At 39.5% G+C, this 19493-nt stretch overlaps 1 protein-coding gene across 1 annotated transcript in view; it reads left to right on the top strand.

Moving 5' to 3' along the window:
* The first annotated feature begins 1155 nt into the window (after positions 1–1155).
* GPR149 (G protein-coupled receptor 149) overlaps positions 1156–19493 on the top strand; it is a 76642-nt gene continuing 58304 nt past the window's right edge. The window contains exons 1-3 of the mRNA XM_075548863.1: positions 1156–2121; positions 2980–3178; positions 7990–8444. Of these exons, the coding sequence (XP_075404978.1) occupies positions 1156–2121; positions 2980–3178; positions 7990–8444 (1620 nt within the window). The remainder of the gene's footprint in view (positions 2122–2979; positions 3179–7989; positions 8445–19493) is intronic.

The raw sequence follows: 19493 nt of genomic DNA, 5'->3' as shown, positions 1-19493 counted from the left end.
AACATTCATATAATTTATTTAAATGGCAGCTGCTTTCTTGATGACAGTGCCAGAAAGAAATGGATTTATGTGCCTAAAGCTAATTTGCCTCTCCCCAAAGAGTCCACATAATCTTGTTTTAGCGTAATAAGGAATGTAATGACATTATTGTGAAGTACACTATTAAAAAGACAAAAGAATGATGCTGACATGTCCTTTTCTTTTATAAGTAGCATTGAGAATACTCTCCCCCAGCCCTCTCCAATCGATTAAAATAGGGAATTCTAGATGAGAATACAAGCAGCCCCTTAGTGAGTGGAGTAGCGTGGAGGGACCTTTCAATTTTTCATTTGTATTTTTATCTGTAGTTCGCATCAATGCCGAGCAAGTGTCTGGGTTCATTTCACATGTCAAAACCAAAAGGGAAGGATAAGCAAGAAGGGTGTTTCTTGCTTTGGATGAGATAGGCTGAAAGAGATATTGCCTTTGCTCATCCGCTGAACTCCCCTCCGGTTGGTTTTTGTTCCTGCATCTCTCCTGCTTGGAGATGACTCCTCCTTTCTGCAGCGCCGAGGATCACAGGCTGATTGAAGAACACAGCGGTTCAGACTCCCGCCCGCGCTCGGCTCCCTGTGCCAAGCCGGCTGGCTCTTCGCTCTGTGCGCCGGCAGTGCTGGAGCCACCTGGCATCTGCCTGCCCTGGAATCCAGCTCTAGAACCAAACGCGTCCATTTGGCTGCTCTAAAAAGTGAACAGTGTTTGGTTACCGCAAGTGCCAAGTAAGAAGAACCCAGGCATCCTTGTTTTTCTTTCAGTCTACCTGAGGAGCTGTTGTCTGTTTTACGTGAAACTTCATGTGGGAAGATTTTGGGGGGTTTGTTTTGGAGTGGGGCTCGGGGTGTTTGTTTCGTTTCATTTTGTTTGGCTTGTTTTAAATGGAAAGGTTGATTGAAAAGTTTCTTTTCATTTGAAATGGAACAAAACTCTTAAATCGGGCTTGAGGGTGGTCTAAGGGAGACTTGCCTGACCATCTCCTTCCTGCAGGAGTAAAACTCAGAAACTGGCGGCCAACTTGGAAGGAGACAAGCAAACGTGTTTTGCAGCGAACAGGTATGCCTTGTTTTGAGAGAATTCACAGACTCCTGGAAAGGGGAAATTAAACCCTCACCACGGACCATGTCTGTGTTTCTCAGCAACTTGTCGACAAATGACTCTAGCCTATGGAAGGAAAATTATAATTCGACGGACCTTTTAAACCCTCCAGGACCTCGGAATCTCGTCCTTTTCTGCCTGACCTGCTTCATGACTCTCGCAGCGCTGGCGGGCAGCATCTACTCGCTCGTTTCCCTCCTGAAAATGCAGCACCGAAGCGTCGTGTCCATGCTGGTGGCTTGCTGGTGTGGGGACGATCTCTTGAGCGTGCTGTCCGTGACCATCTTCCTGTTCTTGCAGTGGCCGGACGAGATCCCGGGCTACGTCCAGTCTCTGTGCAGCGCCTCTGCCTTTCTGTACACATGCCAGGGCCTCGCGAGCAACTTGAAGGCGACGCTCCTGGTCGCCTATAACTTTTGCACCGTGTACAGGGCGGTGGGGAGCCAGGCGGGCTCCGGGCGCTGGGGCCCGGTGCTGGCGGTGGCTCTGGCCGTGTGGGCAGCCAGCCTGCTGCTCTCGGCGCTGCCCCTGGGCGGCTGGGGCGCCTTCGTGCGCACGCCCTGGGGCTGCGGGGCCGACTGCTCCAGCTCGTACGTGCTGCTGCTCTTCGCCGTGTACGCGGCGGCCTTCGGGCTCCTCGCGGGCCTCGCCGGGCCGCTCGCTCACCAGTTGCTGTGCTCCGACGAGCCGCCCCGGCTCCACGCCAACTACCAGGAAATTTCCCGCGGAGCTTCCACGCCCGGGACCCCGTCGGCCGTGGGGAGAGTGCTGCCGCTCTGCCCGGAGGATGCCCTGCGCCCGGCGGCGGACCCGCGGGGCTGCCCGCGGGGGCCGGGCCGGGGCCCCGCTCCTGCCACGGGCGCCGGGGCGCGCGGGCGGCCGAGCCGCGGGACGCTGTACGGCTGCAGGAGTTTGACCGTGAGCGTGGCGCAGAGGCGCTTTGCCTTGATCCTCGCGCTGACCAAAGGCATCCTCTGGCTGCCCATGATGGTAACGCGGGCGCGCGCGCTCCCCGGGCGCGACTGTGGGCGGGCGGGTGGGACCCCGGGCGCTGGTTTGCAGAGCCTCCTAGAAGCGCTCCCGCGGTGTCCCGACGGGGCTGGTTGGCACCGAAGTCTGCGCCCTTCTGGGCTTCTTATTCCCAAATTATGGGGGACGGTGGGGGGCGGGGCCCGGGGGTCCTGGCGCTTTCGAGGTAGTTTCCCCAGCGGAGCAAGGCGAAATCTGGGCAGATTCTGAAAAGGAACGAGGTTTAAATGTTTAGGGATTGGGGGTGGGGTGGGATGGGAGTGGCCCCTCACTCTTTTGTTCCCATCTCTCCCATCCCTGCTGACTTGGTGAGGGCACGCGCCGTCTTCAGCAGGGATTCCGTGAAGGGGTAGTGAGGAAAATACACCACGCTTTTTTGCGCGGATCTCCAGGCAGCGGACCAGTTAAGAGGCGGCAGGGTGGAGCTCCTGGGCGGAAGGGAGGGACCGGAGCGGGGACAAAGGCCATCTGGTGTACCAGATGTAGTTTCCACCCACATCTGTCTCTTCTTCCCCGGGTCGGGGCGGGTCCCCCACGTGTAGCCTGTCTCCCTAGTGGCGACTCGAGGTGATGGGCAGTGAAAATGAACATTGAAAAGACAAAAGCCCCTTCCAACTTTGTATGGGGTCCCAGAGTGACTTCCCCAAGGTTCCAGGCATGAGCCGCTGAGGTCCAGGGAGCAGTCTAGGAGCAGGGCTGCAAGCTCAGAGACAGGAAGAGGGCCTGGCAAAGGGAGTGGAGAGGCTTGCTTCTGGGGAGTATTGGAGGAAGAGGAAAGTCTGATCTTGAGTTTGGTCTGAAACTCTCTTCGCTTTGCAGATCCACATGGTGGTCCAGCACGTAGTGGGGCTTCAGAGCATTCCCTTGGAGACACTCAGCTTTCTACTAACCCTGCTGGCCACCACAGTAACCCCAGTGTTTGTCTTGTCCAAACGCTGGACCCACCTGCCCTGTGGCTGCATCATCAACTGCAGGCAAGACTCATCATACGCAGGCGCATCCAAAGAGAAGAAAAAAAGTAAGTCCTCCAAAGTGCGGTGCGTGGAAGCCAAGTGCACCAATCAAGTACAGTGAAGTGGCTGTCCGAGACAATGTCCAAGGTCAAATGTGAATGGTCAGTAGCAGGAGAAATTTTAAAAGTGAAATAATTTTTAGCACCACGTTAGAGTAGGTTTTTGAATGAGGCAGGTTAGTACTTGTGAGTCCAAAAATTATTGAAGATCAGGGACCGGGACAATAGAATTCATTCAAAACAAAAAGAAGTTAATAAAGAATCCTAAATGTTGTACAACGGCCTCTCTAAACCTGGTGAAGAAAATAAACCTGCTTTGCATATGCGGTGTTGCTATGAGAAGCCTGAACCCCAACAGTTAGCTCAGGCTATGTTAAAGTGGAAACCAAATCCACCACCATCAAGTCGATTCGAAGACACCAGACCTTGGTGTTTCTGAGACTAGACGTCTTTCTGGGAGCGGACAGTCTTCTTGCTTTCTCCCAAGAACTGGCTGTGGAGTTGGAAGTTCTGGCCTTGGGTTGAACAGACCAATGCCAAACCCATTCCACCACTGAGCTACTTCAGGCTGTATTATAGCCCATAAGTATATGATGAAGCAGTTAAAAACAAATTATGAGGTTGTTTGTCATTTTTCAGGATTTTAGAAAGCTTTTCCAGCAAATGATGCTCGTACCTGTGAACAATCTTAAAGCATACATATCTGCTGTAAAAATTAAAACACAAACACCTCAGTACCAAGAAGGGACAAAAATGACAATGTTTGTCAATAGATGTCTGTATATGAGTCTACAATTCTATTCACTTTTTTAAAAAGGCATGTGCTAAAGAGCACATCTTGAAAAGGGGTGTGAGACAGGATAAATTACCAAGTTTTCTAGAGTGTAATTTTCTTTCCCTGTATTCTAAGACAGGTATGTGAGAAATGGTTTGTGTATTTTGATTCTGAAAGGAAAGGATATTATTATTTAGTCATTCAACACAAAAGACAGGATGTTATACTATTTAAGAAATCTAGGAAGACATTAGTTGATAATGAAATAACTATTCCAGTACCCATAAAATATCCATTTCTCAAAATAGGAAAATATGTTACTTTTTAACTAAGACACCAACTAAATTAAATGACAGTAGTTCATCATGGGCTCTTTTAAAGTTGTAAATCTCTGAAGGACATCACAGTATAGTCTCCAATCAATTCAACAATATGTTACCTATCAATATTAGATAGTCATGAACTGGGCATTTTCAATGTGTTGATGACATACAAAAGGTGGTGTGTATAGATATTTTTGAAATCATCAGAACATATATAGTTTTATTGTTAAGATGCCACCTTTTACTGTTGATAAGTGCTAAATTCATCTGTATCTCTAAAATAGTTAAAATAATGTAACCTTTATAATATGATGTACTTGTAGAGATTACTATAATAGCAATAGTGGTAAAAAATTTATAATAAACCTTATGACTCAGAATTGACTTGATGATATTAGTTTGTTTTTTGGTTAGTAATGGGTCACACATTGAGTTGCTAATCACAAGGGAAACTGTTGGAATCCACCAACCATGTCCCTGAAGAAAGATGATGCTGTCTGCTCCCAGAGAGATTTGTAAAGTTTCAGTTCTGCCTTGTTGTATAGGATTGCTCTGAGTTGAAATCAACTCAATGACAGTGAATTGTTTATTTTTATAAGCTAACATAATTATTTTTCTAAAATTATAATTGGCAAGATGTGACTAAAAGCAACTGCTAATTCATATTTCCTGTTGAGCTTTTGGGTAGTGACCTTTTGCTTTTTAGAGCAAATACATTATTTTCACAATTGTGGTCTAAAACCAAACTCACTGCCATCCAGTTGATTCCAACTCATACTGACCCGATTGGAGAGAATAGACTATCCCTTTGGATTCAAAGACTTGAAAATCATTATGGGAGTGGAGAGCCTGATCAAAATATCCTGAGCTATAATCAGAATATCTTTAAACTTATTCAAAGTTATTAGTCAATAAAATATACCAACTGCGCACACAGTTTTTTTTAAAGAAACAATCCAGCTTCCCCCTTCACTACCCTCAACCCCCCACCCCCACCCCATGGCATGAAGTAGGAATCAAGACCGCTAATGACTTTGAGGGCTTCTTCCTATAATTAATAATTTTAATATATAATTTCTCTTGATATAATACTCTATTCAGCCAGTTATTAGCCAAGCCATCTTGTGATAATCCTTTACTATCATACCAGACATGATTCCTAAAATTTGCTTCATTTCTTATTCATTTACTCCCTCACTCACCAAATACTTGTTAGGGGAGCGGTCACTCTTTGTCTGGGACAGTAGCTCATAGTCTGTGGGCTGAATTTGGTTCAGAGAAATGGTTTTATGAATGACCCACACTGTTACATTTACCCAATTTAATTTTGTGCCAGTCTTAGATAAGATTTTACATCAAATATATACATATCGGGATCACCTTGAAAAATCGGGACAGCTGAAGGACAGGTTTCTCAAGGCAGCAGTTTGCTGCAGTGGAGGGTCTGCTCATAACTCCCCTTCTGTCCTCGTTTATGCATCTTGTTGTTGGATGCCACCCTGAATATTGATTTTACCTAACTGGCCCTTGTAGACCCTCAGAGCTTTCCAACCCCTGTTTCATAAAAGAAGGCAAAGAAAAGTGTAGCTCCAGTACTATTGTAATTTATTATCTTAATCAGAATTTCATCCAAATCTGTCCAAACTTACCTCTACAGTTAAGAAAACAAACTAATTAGAAATGTGTTTCTTGGTTACACTTCATAACTAACGTACTTCCTCAGACTTAAAAACAAAACATTTGCCACATTCTGCTCTTGGGTTAGCAGTAGAGCAATTTCACATAGCTGTTAATAACTAGAATCATGAATTTAGTTCGTTTTCAATTCAAATCTCTTACTGGAGATATAGTCTTATGAGTTTCTTCTGTAGCCTCACTTTTCATATCTCTAAAATAGGACCAATACACTTTCTATTGTGAAGGTTGTTGGGATGCGAAGTGAGGTGATCTATGTGCAATACCTGGCTCAAAAATGTCTGGCTCTCAATGGTGTCTGTCACAATTCCCTTTTCTTCTCATAGCCAACTTCAGACAGCTCTTTCTACTCACGATATTGAGGGAAATTCACATTCACACCTCTGCACATGCCTTCAAACATCTTGCTCATTTTTGCTTTATATACTTCATAATGTAAAATGAAGACACTATAATATATAGCAAGATAACATCAATTTTATTTGTGATCATTATATATGTAACAAATGGTTTGACTTTGCAACATCTTTAACATACGCAATTCAATGACATTAGTTATGTCTAGTATGTTGTCATATTTTAAAATTTGGTATCAGAAACTAATATTTTATGAAAAAAATAATGGATGGAGTTGACAACACTTTATACCCTTTTTTGGAGAAAGGAGAAGTTCATCAATAATTAAAACATGATTTCCTCCACTTTCCATGCTGTTAAAATAGGCTCAAAATTAAAATTCTACACTAATGGCTAGAAAAACTAAGTAGAAATATAATTGAAAGCTAGTATAGAAATTGAACACATCCATTTTTATTTTTCTATTCTTTAGAACAGAAATTCTTCTTGTTTCTAGTCTGACTGTGACAATAATAAATACTTCAAATTATGCTTTTCAGACAGCAGAATTGGTCTATAAATCTTCAATTCTGGGAACATTTTGTAATAGAATCAACATAGGAAAGTCATCAGGGTATAAAACAAATCAAACTTTTACTGTTTTCTTCTATAAAAGCTATATACATGTTAATAGTTTTATACACCAAGAATAGCTAATTGTCTGGCTATAAAACACAGAGCTATCAATGGATACATTTTTCTGGAATGAGCCATGACTTAAAATATCAATACTAAAATATTAAATTACATTTGCCATAGCACATTAATATAATTTCATATTTAATACATTAAAGTTATCTAGAATTTAGGGACATTAACACACACAAGAAAATCACTTTCTGTCACCACCTCCTTTGTTATTCTACTAAGACTTTCTACCAAATTCTCCAATAAGTAATGTATTTAAAATGCCATAATATTGTAGCTGATCTAAATCATAAAACTTTTAAACATTTCTGTAAAACATGCCTATAATTGATGAGCTTTATGGACATTTTGTAAAGTGCTTCCATTTCCATTCAATTGATTCCAAATTTAGTAATATCAGAAATGTGTGCATTATATTTTAAAGGCTAAAATGTCTCATAACATAATTTTAAAGTATAAATTTATAAGCATACACATATTAGGAATAGTATGCATCAAACTGCTTAAAGAAATTATGCCTGTTGGTGGTGGTGTTGGCATAACATTAAAGTTATTTATAAATGTATTTTTAGTAAATTAGAATTTAGAAACACTATTTTATCTCCATATTTTTTTAAAGATTCAGATTGATAAGTAGATGGAAAAAGAATATTAAAACAATGTATCTGAAAGTCTCTTTATCTGTGGTCTAAATATTTAAATTAGAAAAACTACTTTAAAAGCTGAAAGACTCCTTGGGATGGTATATATTCCAAAGCCTTCATTGCACAAATTAGAAAAAATTAGACCCAGAGTGATGAGATGACTTGATTATGTAGGCCATAATAACTTTGCATAATTGACAAGAAGCAAGTGAAGGCTATTTTAATTCATAGTAATCAGGTTGAATGCACTTTCCTATTTGCACTCATTATGTATATATTCCATTGTTGCTGGCATGTATCTCAGTAATCATGGGGTTTTGTTTCTGTTTTTCTTAGCCAAGAGAACCTTTGAATTCAATCTATCATTCCAACGAAGTTATGGAATTTATAAAATAGCAAGTGAAGATTACTATGAGGATGATGAAAATGTTATACCCTACCACAGCCAGATGAACTATGATTGTGAATTGACAAAGGACCCACAGAGAGACACCCAAAATTTCTTCAATGCCATCAAAGTGGAAATCAGCACCACTCCTTCTCCGGACAGCTCCACACTGAGAGGCATCAACAAATGCACGAATACTGATGTCATGGATCCTAGTCCTGATTCTGGCAAAGACAAGGACATTGACCCACTGCTTTCTGAGAAAGCAGGAGATGATATTAACTGTGAAGAAAATGCCTTTTTGGAAGGAGCAGAAAGAAGACTTTCTCACGAGGAGAGTCAGAAACCAGACCTTTCAGACTGGGAGTGGTGTCGGAGTAAGTCAGAAAGGACTCCTCGTCAGGTACAGTAAAGTTGTTCTTCCTGTGAAATTAAAAGTGAGACCAACTGTGATAGACACAAAATAATGATCTATTGCTAATTTCATTCGTCATGCCCATTGTTCCATTCATTCCTCTCAGTTAATTTTCATAATGTTAAATTTTACTTCCAGGTGGTCCTGGAAGGGCTTTTTAAAAATACATTATGTTTTCACTTAAAATCCATACTTTTCAGCAATGACACAGCTATGTGGGATGTTTAAGATGGGCAGGAAGATCTACTTTAATCTGCTTAAACTCAAAGGAGCTCCTTAGAAAATGTTCCAAGACAGTGTATCATTAGGCTTCCCCACACCTTGTCTGTCCAAAAAGTGTCCCATTCATCCTCAAGAATGTTTTCTCTTTTAAAAAGGGGGAAATATTTCTATAACCAGCAACTCTCCTTTTGAAATCATACTAGACCATTTGTACTGGTCCCTCCGACGTCCAGCAGGGAATATAGCATCTTGCTATGCCTTTGAGAATAGAAGAAGGTTTCATATATTTCACAAAACAAAGCACTTACACCTGAATCTTAACCTATTTTCTTCTGGTTTCCAGCCTAGAATGTTGAGAAATCCTTCTTAATTTATTGAGACTGAACTGTAGCATGGATAGGAGATTATTCCTTCCTCCAAACTCCCATATCTGATGACTAAAGGTGCCCTTGATTTCCAGGAAGACCAGCTTTTTCTACAAGATTCAATGAAAATCAGAATTCACATGCACTTAACCTCTAAAATTAAGACCCTCATTCTACAAATATTCTGCTAGGAAATTTTATTTATTGATCAAAGCCATGTACATACAACACCCACTGTGAACATTAACGGAATAAACTCAGGCTTCATTTACTCTCTTTGATTAATAGAAATGTATTAGAGCCTCACTGGAACAGCATCATTCAAAAAGGAAGTTGAATAGTAAACCTGAACATGAAAAATGTGTTAAGAAATCATTATTATGCATCTTATTCAATTATTAAAATTACATAACATAACTAAATACTTCCCATATATTGAATAATACCATGGAAAGTGGAAGTCAAACAGCCCAATGTTCAGCATTTTAAAAATAATATAGCTAGCACCTCAGTGAAGAGGAGAGCCCCTATAATTTTATCATCAATTTGTTCCTGAGCAATATAAACCTCCTAGTTTTCTTCTAGTTAAATCAAAATAAAATTCATGATGAAGCATTTGTGTGCATGAATTCGTGTGTACATGTATGTGCGTGCTTGTCCCAATCACTTGCAACTACTCTCTGTACTACTGGGCTACCCCTTCCTTGGCTTACAGATACCTTGAATTGTGCTCACACTCTTGTCTGATTGTTTCAATAATGGGCTCAACCAGAAGAACAATTGTGAGGATAACAAAGGACTAGGTAGTGGACACAGGGCAACTATGCACCAGAACTGACTTGACGGCACCTAACAACAATAACAACAGCAATAACAACTTGTATTATTATTTTATCACAAATATATACACTTCTAAAAAAGGCAAGATTAGTTTTGCTGACTTTTCACTTTCTAAAGATTGTATGATACTTTACACAGTCTAGGACTTACTTTTTTTGCACTCAATATTACTTCAGTTGACTTGATTTTCTTATTTATTTTGTTAAAGTACTGGGGAATCTCATCTAAAATATTGTAAACTGTAGCCCTTATTTAAAAGTCCTGGTTACAGTTTGAAGGGTATAACAATAAATATTGGAGGAAATCAGACAAAATCCAAGATACATATGGGTCTTGTCCTTTTAAATTGAAGAAGCACAACGTATTTTTTAAAAAGTACATTTCTCAAGGGTCCTTTCAGACTCACAGCAACCTGACATAGGGTTTTCAAGAGCAAACGACCGTATCTTTCTCTCGGCAAGTGGTGCTGATGGGCTTGAACACGGACCTTACAGTGAGCAAACAGGGCGCATAATCACAGAACCACCAGAGAGTTTTGCAATGTACCTGAAAACTCTTTAAATCAAATAATGAAATGATGTATAAGAATATAAAACTTTGATCAATCCATATACCTTTCAACTGTAAGGACTTGCTTTTTAGGTATTAGTATTCTCAGATTTCTATGGTGATCAATTAATACATGAAAAGGTACATATGGAAAAATATTTAGTTGGAAGATCAGCCATTACAGTGTTCAGGGGGAAATGTAACATTTCCAAACACCAATAAAATGAAATGAAACGCTGTCCATAGGATGACCTTGGTATGACCTTTCCACAATAAAAAAATACAGCTAAAACTAAATTGTTAATGAGGATTTTCCTATGACCATGAATAGCATTCATTCTTACCATGGTCTTTAGTAATTACTTCCTGAGAGCAGATAATATTTTAGAAAGCATTCTTATTTCCAGCCTTTCTTCCAAGTGCCTACTTTGCACTTGAATCAATGTCACTCATGAATCTTATAGTGACTATAGTAACCAATGTAGTTATTCTTTGCAAATATTTTCTTCTTTGATTTTCTATTATTTTGCTTTCAAATATTTAGGCACAATTTATCAGAAACCCTGGTAAACTTATCAGACGATTGGTTGGGTTGCAGAAGGTAAGGTCAGTAGTTTGAAACCACCAGCTGCTCTGTGAGAGAAAGACAAGGCTTTCTACTTTCATTAAGAGTTATGTTCTCCAAAACCTCATGGAAATTCTACCCTGTCCTGGTGGGTCTCTATGAATCAGAACTGACCAGATGGCAGTGAGTTTGGTTTGGTTTTCTCAAATCAGCTTGTGATGGTACTATATTGAACAGTGCACATCTTTTGCTGCTACGCTTTAAAATGCTTTGTTGTTGTTGTTAAATAGTTTGAATTTCACATTTCTCCTACAGAGGAGCTAGTGGAAACAAACCCGCCACCTTTCAGTTTGCAGCCAAATGCTTAACAACTATGCCCCGGTATTCCTAAAAAATATTTGGAAGCTCTATTTTATTTTATTTTAATTATAATTTTTAAAAATATGATTTACATATCATACACTTCCTTAGGCCAGTCATATTAAAGAGATTGGTACACTCATCTCTACAGTCAGTTCCAGAACATTTTCTTCCAACTTGTACTCATTATTAGCTCCCCATTTCCCTCTGACTCAGCCCCTGACACCTATGATCCCCTAATCCAGTTACTGTCTATAGAACTTTCCCATTTCAGTCTTCATATACTGAGAAACAAAGCTCAAAGACGGTCAAAATAATAATAAAATAAACCAGAGGAAAAACTGCAATTGAGAAAAAAGCAGGAAGCTTTTAAAACTATAGCTAATTTTAAATGGGTCAAAAGGGAGATCAAAGTATCAGATGTCATATTTCAACCTAATTACATCTGTCATGATCATGGTTGTGATATTCTCTGTCTGATAGCGAAGCTCTTCACATCCCTCAGGTATAGTCAGAAGGAACTCATCAGAGGCTTAATCCATGTAGGGACCCTGCAAATGGACATGGGGTTCCCACTCCCATCATTGCCTTTTGCAAGTCAGTGTTCACAATTTAAGCTCTTGACACCATTCCTGCCAGTGTATTTGGACTTAATTATTTATCATCCTTGGATCACACTGGTTGATGTGTTTCTTCCACATGGACTTGATGTCTCCCTTAGATGGCTACTTGCTTAAAGACAAGTCTTTGACATGCCAGATGCTGTTCTATCTGACAGCCAGGTGCCATGTGGTTTCTTCTCCACGCTTTGCTGTAATGTCCATATTTTCAGAGATCTCTACATGAGGGTGAGCCCTATTTTATTTTCACAACGCATATTGTTTAGATTTTTCTTAGAGTTCATGTTGTCAATGAATTATTTTGTTGAAAATTTCTGTGTGAGTGGGACTGTCTGATCAAGAAGAATGATTTCAGTAAGTTTAAATGTGACTCAATGAAATTGATCAGAATTGAGAATTTTGGTGAAGACTGAATTCAGTGGTAAATCTGACCCCCCCAGTCACTTAATTTTGGACCTCTGATAGGTAGAACCATATGTAGTCCACCATTAAAATACTAAGAATGGCTAACCAGAACTTTAATTTTCCAGAACCCAAAAGTTCTGACAACTATGAGTACATTTTTAATTAACTTAAAAATAAGCTTGTGGTTTGTAAGTTATAATGCTTTATTTTTAAAATAATTGACTTGTGAAACTTGCATTTTTTCAATTAGTGTCTTATTGTTAAATTTTTCCAACCTGATTTATTATTGCAAATTGTGGGGAGGGGTATGCTGTAACCAGGCTCTTTGTGCCCATTTATAATCTAATCATTATTGCATTGTAAAGGTGAACGTGTCTTCCTTTTTCTCAGTAGGATATAGAAAACTAGATTCTGAACCAAATTACCTCAAATGAGAGATAAAGTAGAGGGCCGTGATTGCATTAAGTTTCCCACATAAACCACTTTGAGGACTAAGGTGCACTTCACCCAAGCCGTGCTCTTTTCGCTGGATTCTTCGGGAGGTGAAAGGAAGAGCAAAGGAGACGTCTATTTGAAGCCTGGTGTTGGTGAGGAATACTGAAAGTCTCTTGGACTGCCAGGAGACAAATAAATCTTTCTTGGAGTAAGCACGGTCGAAATGCGCCTTAGAAATTAACATGGCAAGACTTTGACTCATGTCCTTTGAACACGGCTTCAGGACAGACCAGTCCCTGGGAAAAGACATCGTGCTTGGTAACGCAGAGGCCCAGCCAAAAGTAGATCCTCAGAAGATGACCTGACACAGCGCCTGCAGAAGTAGGCTCAACCAAAGCAATGACTGTGAGGGTGGCACTGGACTGGGCGGTGTTCGGTTCTGTTGTACATAGGATTTTTATGAAAGAAGCTAAATTAATGGGACCTAAATTAATAATAAATTAAGCTAAATTAATAACTGCAACACAAACCAATTCACCTATGGAATGGATGAACTCTGCAAGATCCAATTTCCTAAAAATAAAGAAATGTAATTCCATCTATAGGAAAAGATTTTAACCATTTAAAAATTGATTGACAAAAAATTGTTTTGTAAATTTACAACCAAAAAATTGCTTTGATCATCTTTTTAAAAATATAGTGTTATTTCATGAAATAATTTTCAGAGAAACTACAGAAACCAAAACTCAAGTAGACTATTTTGGGTCCTTCAGACTAGAGTTCTCAATTGTTTTGTGCAAGCAAACAAGTGGTAATCTAGCTAAAATGCATTGTGATTGAATGGTTCCCAGGTAGGTTCCCAAATTCTGCAGTTTGACAAGTTCCCAGGTGATTCCACCTCATAGTAGTCAAAATCAGAATGCTAGTCTGAATTGACAAAATCAAAGTCTCATAAATGGTTCGTATGCACATTTAAATTCGAGAAGTATTTCTTTAGACTGTAGTCACTACAAACAAACAAACAAATTCACTGCCATTGAGCTGATTCCCAGGACAGAGTTGAACTGCCCCTTTTCAATTTCCAAGACTGTAACTGTTTACGGAGTAGAACGCCCCTTCTCCTGCAGAGCATATGGTAGTTTCAAAATGTTGACCTGTGGATGACAGCCCAAAGAGTAACCAATATGCATCAAGGGCTCCTGTAGTCGCTAGAAGATAGATATTAAAGGACAGGATAAAACATGATTTTAAAACATAATATATACTCCATGAGGTAAAGTAAGATTGGGAGGAATTATCCTAATTGCACAATACCTATCCTACCCCTTTAAAAATGCATCTTTCCTTTCATTTTAAAAAAATAAATCACTACAAAATTAAATTAGGTGTGAGACAGTAGTTTTTCCTATTGCACTGTTAGTTCTAAAAAATGTGAATGCTCAAACTTGGTCTCTGAGTAATTTTTGACATTTTTAACTGAAGTAGCTCCAAGCAACATCCTAACGTAAATGAGTGTCATGTAAATTTTCTTTTGGGCCACATCGATTTATTTAAAGTTGTTACTGTATTACTCAATACTGAGAGATCTGAAAATCATTGCATTGCTCTTTACAAATAGTTCTAACATTTATTGCGTTGATGATTTTTTAAAAGATTAAAGAATAATAAACATTGTAGATATTTTATAAATGTTTCAAAAGCAGAGGGGGGAGAACCACACAAAGCTAGCTACTATTTAAATTTTATCATATTAAATTTCAGGCTCTTTCCTGAATAAAAATGGAATTAAAATATAATGAAACTGTCACACACTTTCTAAATCCACCTCATATAATTTTGTTTTTTGAAAAAATATAGGCTCAGGCTGAATATTATAGGGAACTTGCTATTTTCTCCCAGTTAACAGTATAGTTTTTCGCTTAATTTATAGTGTTCAAACACTATGTGATAACTGATATCATTTAGATGGCTCTTTGGATTGTTACCGAGAGCATTCCATCAGTATAAATTTTTCTATGTATTTAAAGAAGTTGTCACTAAGAGAATTACATGAGAAGTAATTGGAATATTTCATAATGTGTTTTTGTGGTTCTTACAAAATGGAGCACTTGTTACAATGAACTGAATTGAGCAGAAAACTCTCTTCCTGCAAATTCAAGGGGGTTTTGCATTGGATCAACACTCGTGTGAAATCCTGTAATTCATTTCTCAAAATAAGATGTTCAGCAGCATTGTCAAAAAGAAATCCCATGGCTTAAAGAGACCTTCCAAACCAAAATGAAGCCAGTTGCCCTAGAGCCAGTTACAACTCATGGCCGATCTGTGTATTTGTGTCAGAGTAGAACCAAGTTCCATAGGATTTTCGATGATTTTGGAGAGAAGTGGATCTCCAGACCTTTCTTTCAAGGCGCCTCTGAGTGGTTTCTAACTGCTTATCTGTTGGTTGGTATCCAAGAACATTAACTTTGTGCACCAACAAAAATTCCTTGCTATGGCATGAATCACCTAGCTATGGCATCAGCACCCTCCTCATGTTGAGTGACTGTCCATTTTGGAACTCAAGTGATTAGAAAGAAAAAAGTCATAAAAGTTACTCACCGTGTATTCTTTAACCTTTATTTGGAATTAATTTAGACCTGGTAAACCATTGCAAAAAGAATGTCAGGTGTGGCGGGGAGGGGGAGCAGTGGCTCATAAAAAAGAAAGGAAAGAAAGAAAACATCGGAGTGGATGACAGAAGAGACTGAAATTTGTTCTTCATCAGAGAGTAGCTAAAGTAAATGGAAGAATGAACGAAGTCAAGGAGCTAAAAAGAAAGGTGAAGAGTCAGCCAAATATTATAACATAATGTGCTAGGACCTAGAATTGGAAAACCAAAAGAGAAGGCATGCTCAGCATATCTGAAACTGAAAGAACTCGAGAAAAAATTCAAGCCTAGTGTGGTACTTAGATAATCTATTGTCAATTTGAGAGAATTGCAAGCGAAGGGGTGGAGTCTAGCATGTCAGTTCTTGTATAGCCAATGAAGTCTCTATGTGAGTATGGTCTTCCCCTGTGGATTCTGGGAATTCCTGGATTTCCTTCTTGGAGGCAGGAGACACACACTCTCTCTGCTCACTCCCTTGGAGACTCTACTGACAAGATACATGGAGCTACGCTGGAGCCCTGAGCTGGAACAACCCTGTGGAGACCCCTGCCAGTGCTGAGATGCTTACAATGCCACTGACTCCACAAGACTTCCTACCTACTATCCTGTGATCTTCCTGCATTCGGCATCGTTGAATGTGTTTCATGACGCTGAAGAGGACTTTATAGATTGGTATCAAGCATATGGGCTAATGTCAGATTTATGGACTTGAACTGCACTGGGCTGGGATGTTTTCTCAATATTCAATTGCTCTTGTATAGAAACCTCTTTCTTATACACATGCGAGTACCTAAGATTTTGTTTCTCCAGTCTACTCAGACTAACATACCTAGAATTGCAATTTTGGAAGATTCTATAGGCAAAATATTGAATGATGCAGGAAGCGTCAAAAGAAGATGGAAAGAAACACAAAGCCACGGTACTAAAAAGAACTAGTCAAAATCCCATTTCAGAAGATAGCATTTGAGCAAGAACTATTGGTGCTGAAGGAAGAAGTTTAAACTGCATTGAATGCATTAGGCAAAAACAAGCCTTCAGTAATTGATAGAATACTCATTGAAATGTTTTAGCACTGACTCATCTATGCCAGGAAATTTGGAAGACAACTAGTTGGCCAACTGACAGCAAGAGATCCCTATCTGTGCCCATTCCAAAGTAAGATGACCCAACAGAACATTCAAACTATAAAATGATACCATTGACGTCACACACAAGTACAATTTTGTATAAGATCATCCATCAGTGGTTGCAACGGGACATTGACAGGGATCTGCCAAATGTTCAGGTTGGATTTAGAAGAGGATGTGGAACAAAGGATATCATTGCTGATGTCAGATGGATCTTTACTCAAAGTAGTTACATAAAGAATACCAGAAAGATGTTTACTTGTGTTTCATTGACTCTCCAAAGGCAGACAAGTATATGGACTGCAACCATGAGAAGAATGGAGACTCCAGAACACTTTAATATGCTAGTGCAGAACTTTTACATGGATCAGAAGGTAGTTGTGAGGACAGAACAAGGAAAGACTACAAGGTTTCAAGTCAGGAAAGATGTGCGTTGAGGTTGTTTCCTCTCACCATATTTGTGCAACCTGTATGAGAACCACACAATCAGAAGAGCTGAATTATGTCAAGAAGAGTGTGGCATCAGGATTAGAGGAAGCCGTACTAACAACCTGCAAGACGCAGCTAGCACAACCTTACTTGCTGAAAGTGAAGAGAAATTGAAGCACTTGCTAATGAAGATCAAGGACTGTAGTCTTCAGTATGGTTTACAACTCAATGTGAGGGACACCAAAATCCTCACACCTGGACCAATAACATCATGGTAAATAGAGAAAAGATTGAGGTGGTCATGGATTTTGTCTTACTTGGACCCACAATCCATGTTCATGAAAACAGCAGTCAAGAGATCAAAAGGCATATTGCATTAGACAGATCTGCTGTACAAAACCTCTTTACAACACTGAAGAGCAAGGATGTTACTTTGAGGACAAAGTTGTGCCTGACTCAAACCATGCTACTCCCCATTGCATCATGAGCACATGAATGTTGGACATTGAATAAGGAAGACCGTAGAAGAAGCGATGCATTTGAAATGTGGTGCTGGAGAAGAAGATGGAAAGTACCATGGACTGCTAAAAGAATAAGTCAGTCTGTAGCGGGAGATGTAAGGGCAGAGTGCTTCTTAGAGACAAAGATGGCAGGAATTCATCTTACACATTTTGTACATGTTATCAGGAGAGACCAGTCCCTGTAGAAGGACATCATGTTTGGTAACATAGAGGGAAGGTGAAAAAGAAGACAGTTCTCAATGAGATGGACGGACACGGTGACTGGATCAATGGGCTCAGACATAGGAATGAGTGTGAGAGTGGTGCAGGACCGGGCAGTGTTTTGTTGTCGTATGCATAGGGTTGATATGGCTTGGAGTCGACTCAATGGCACCTAACAACAACAACAAAAAACTGTTGCAAATATTGTTCAAAGAGTTTCCAATATATCTTCTATCCAGATTCCACTCATGTTAACATAATACATAACATTAATGCAAATATCAGGAAAAGGAAAAACTCATCTGCTGACCTTATTTAAGTGTCATCAGTTGTTTTACTAAGAACTTTTTCTTTTTCAGGCGGAGGTGTCAAAATTTAAGTCCAGGATCACAGGTCGCGCATGTGTTGTCATGTCATCTTTTATTGTTACTGTGTACCATCCAGTTGATTCCAACTCATAGTAATCCTGTAGAATAGACTAGAACTGTCTCATGCAGTTTCCAAGACTGTAATCCTCATGGGAGCAGATCGAGAGGTCTTGTCTCCCATGGGAGAACTGGTGAGTTCAAACTGATGATTTGACACCTAGCCTTTGCTTTGCATGATTTGACACTGCATGAAGACGATGTGGTACAATTACATGGCATGGCTCTTCTAGCCATAGTCTTTCAATTCCCGCCAAATAATTTTTTCACTATATTTATGCATCTTGGAACCAGAAAGATACATTCTAGTTCCTCTTCCACTTGCAGTTACATTAAAGGGATATTTATGTATGTCCTCACAGTGTTATGTTGTCTTGTCATGCAAAATATTACTTTCCTGAACCTTACTGGTTATCAATTCACTCAAATCATTTTAGCAGCAAAGTTGACCTCCCATGAAGAAACTATGGTAACTTAGTCTTTTTAATCACAAAACCCAGAATCAAGTAGTATTCAATGTTTTTCCTCCTTTCCTCTATGAAATGCTCCACACCTCTTAAGACTGCTTTCACTTATCTGGCAGCCTGTTATACTATTGATTCTCCATTTGTTTAACAGCAGTTAACACCCACAAGCCGGTTTTGCTCATGCTGCTGCTTAGCCACAAAATCCCCATTTGGATCCAAATTGATCTCATATCTATCTCTCTGTTCAATTTAATCTTGTTCCATGTAGTCCACCCTTACAATCTTTTATTAGCTTTTGAGTATGAATTCTACCCACCGCCTGACTTCTACACTAAAACACCTACTTGACATCAAATGAGCTCTGACTCATGCCAGCCCTGTGTGGGTAAGAGTAGAATTGTGCTCCATAGAGTTTTAGTAGTTGGTTTCTCAGAAGTGCATCATCAGGCAGTTTTCCTAAGGCATTTATGGATGGACTCTAACTTCCCATCTTTCAGCTAGCTGTCAAGCATGCTAACCATTTGCACTTCCCAAAGACTTCACTATAATTTCCAAATTTGTTTCATCCATGGATTTGAAGTTATATTTTAACCTAACTTAATGATTTAAAATGTAGAAGAAAACCGTGTCAAGGACAGAGACCTGCTGTGCCCACTATATGGAGGTCCCTTTGTTCAGTTTCATTGGAAAACAACTTTTGCATTGTGGTGTCAATAGTGTTCACTTAATTATCCTTTCAGTCAATATACTTTTTCTTCAACTTATTTACAAATATGTCATAAGAGGCTCTAATGCTAATATAAATTATAATGTATTTCTTTATCCAAAATATTTTTATGCATTCAATGTAAAGATATAT

This window comes from Tenrec ecaudatus, chromosome 4 (assembly GCF_050624435.1).
Source record: "Tenrec ecaudatus isolate mTenEca1 chromosome 4, mTenEca1.hap1, whole genome shotgun sequence".
In the NCBI taxonomy this organism is placed as follows: domain Eukaryota; kingdom Metazoa; phylum Chordata; class Mammalia; order Afrosoricida; family Tenrecidae; genus Tenrec; species Tenrec ecaudatus.
The sequence above is the reverse complement of the archived record's forward strand: the minus strand, read 5'-3'. Positions and strand labels throughout refer to the sequence as shown.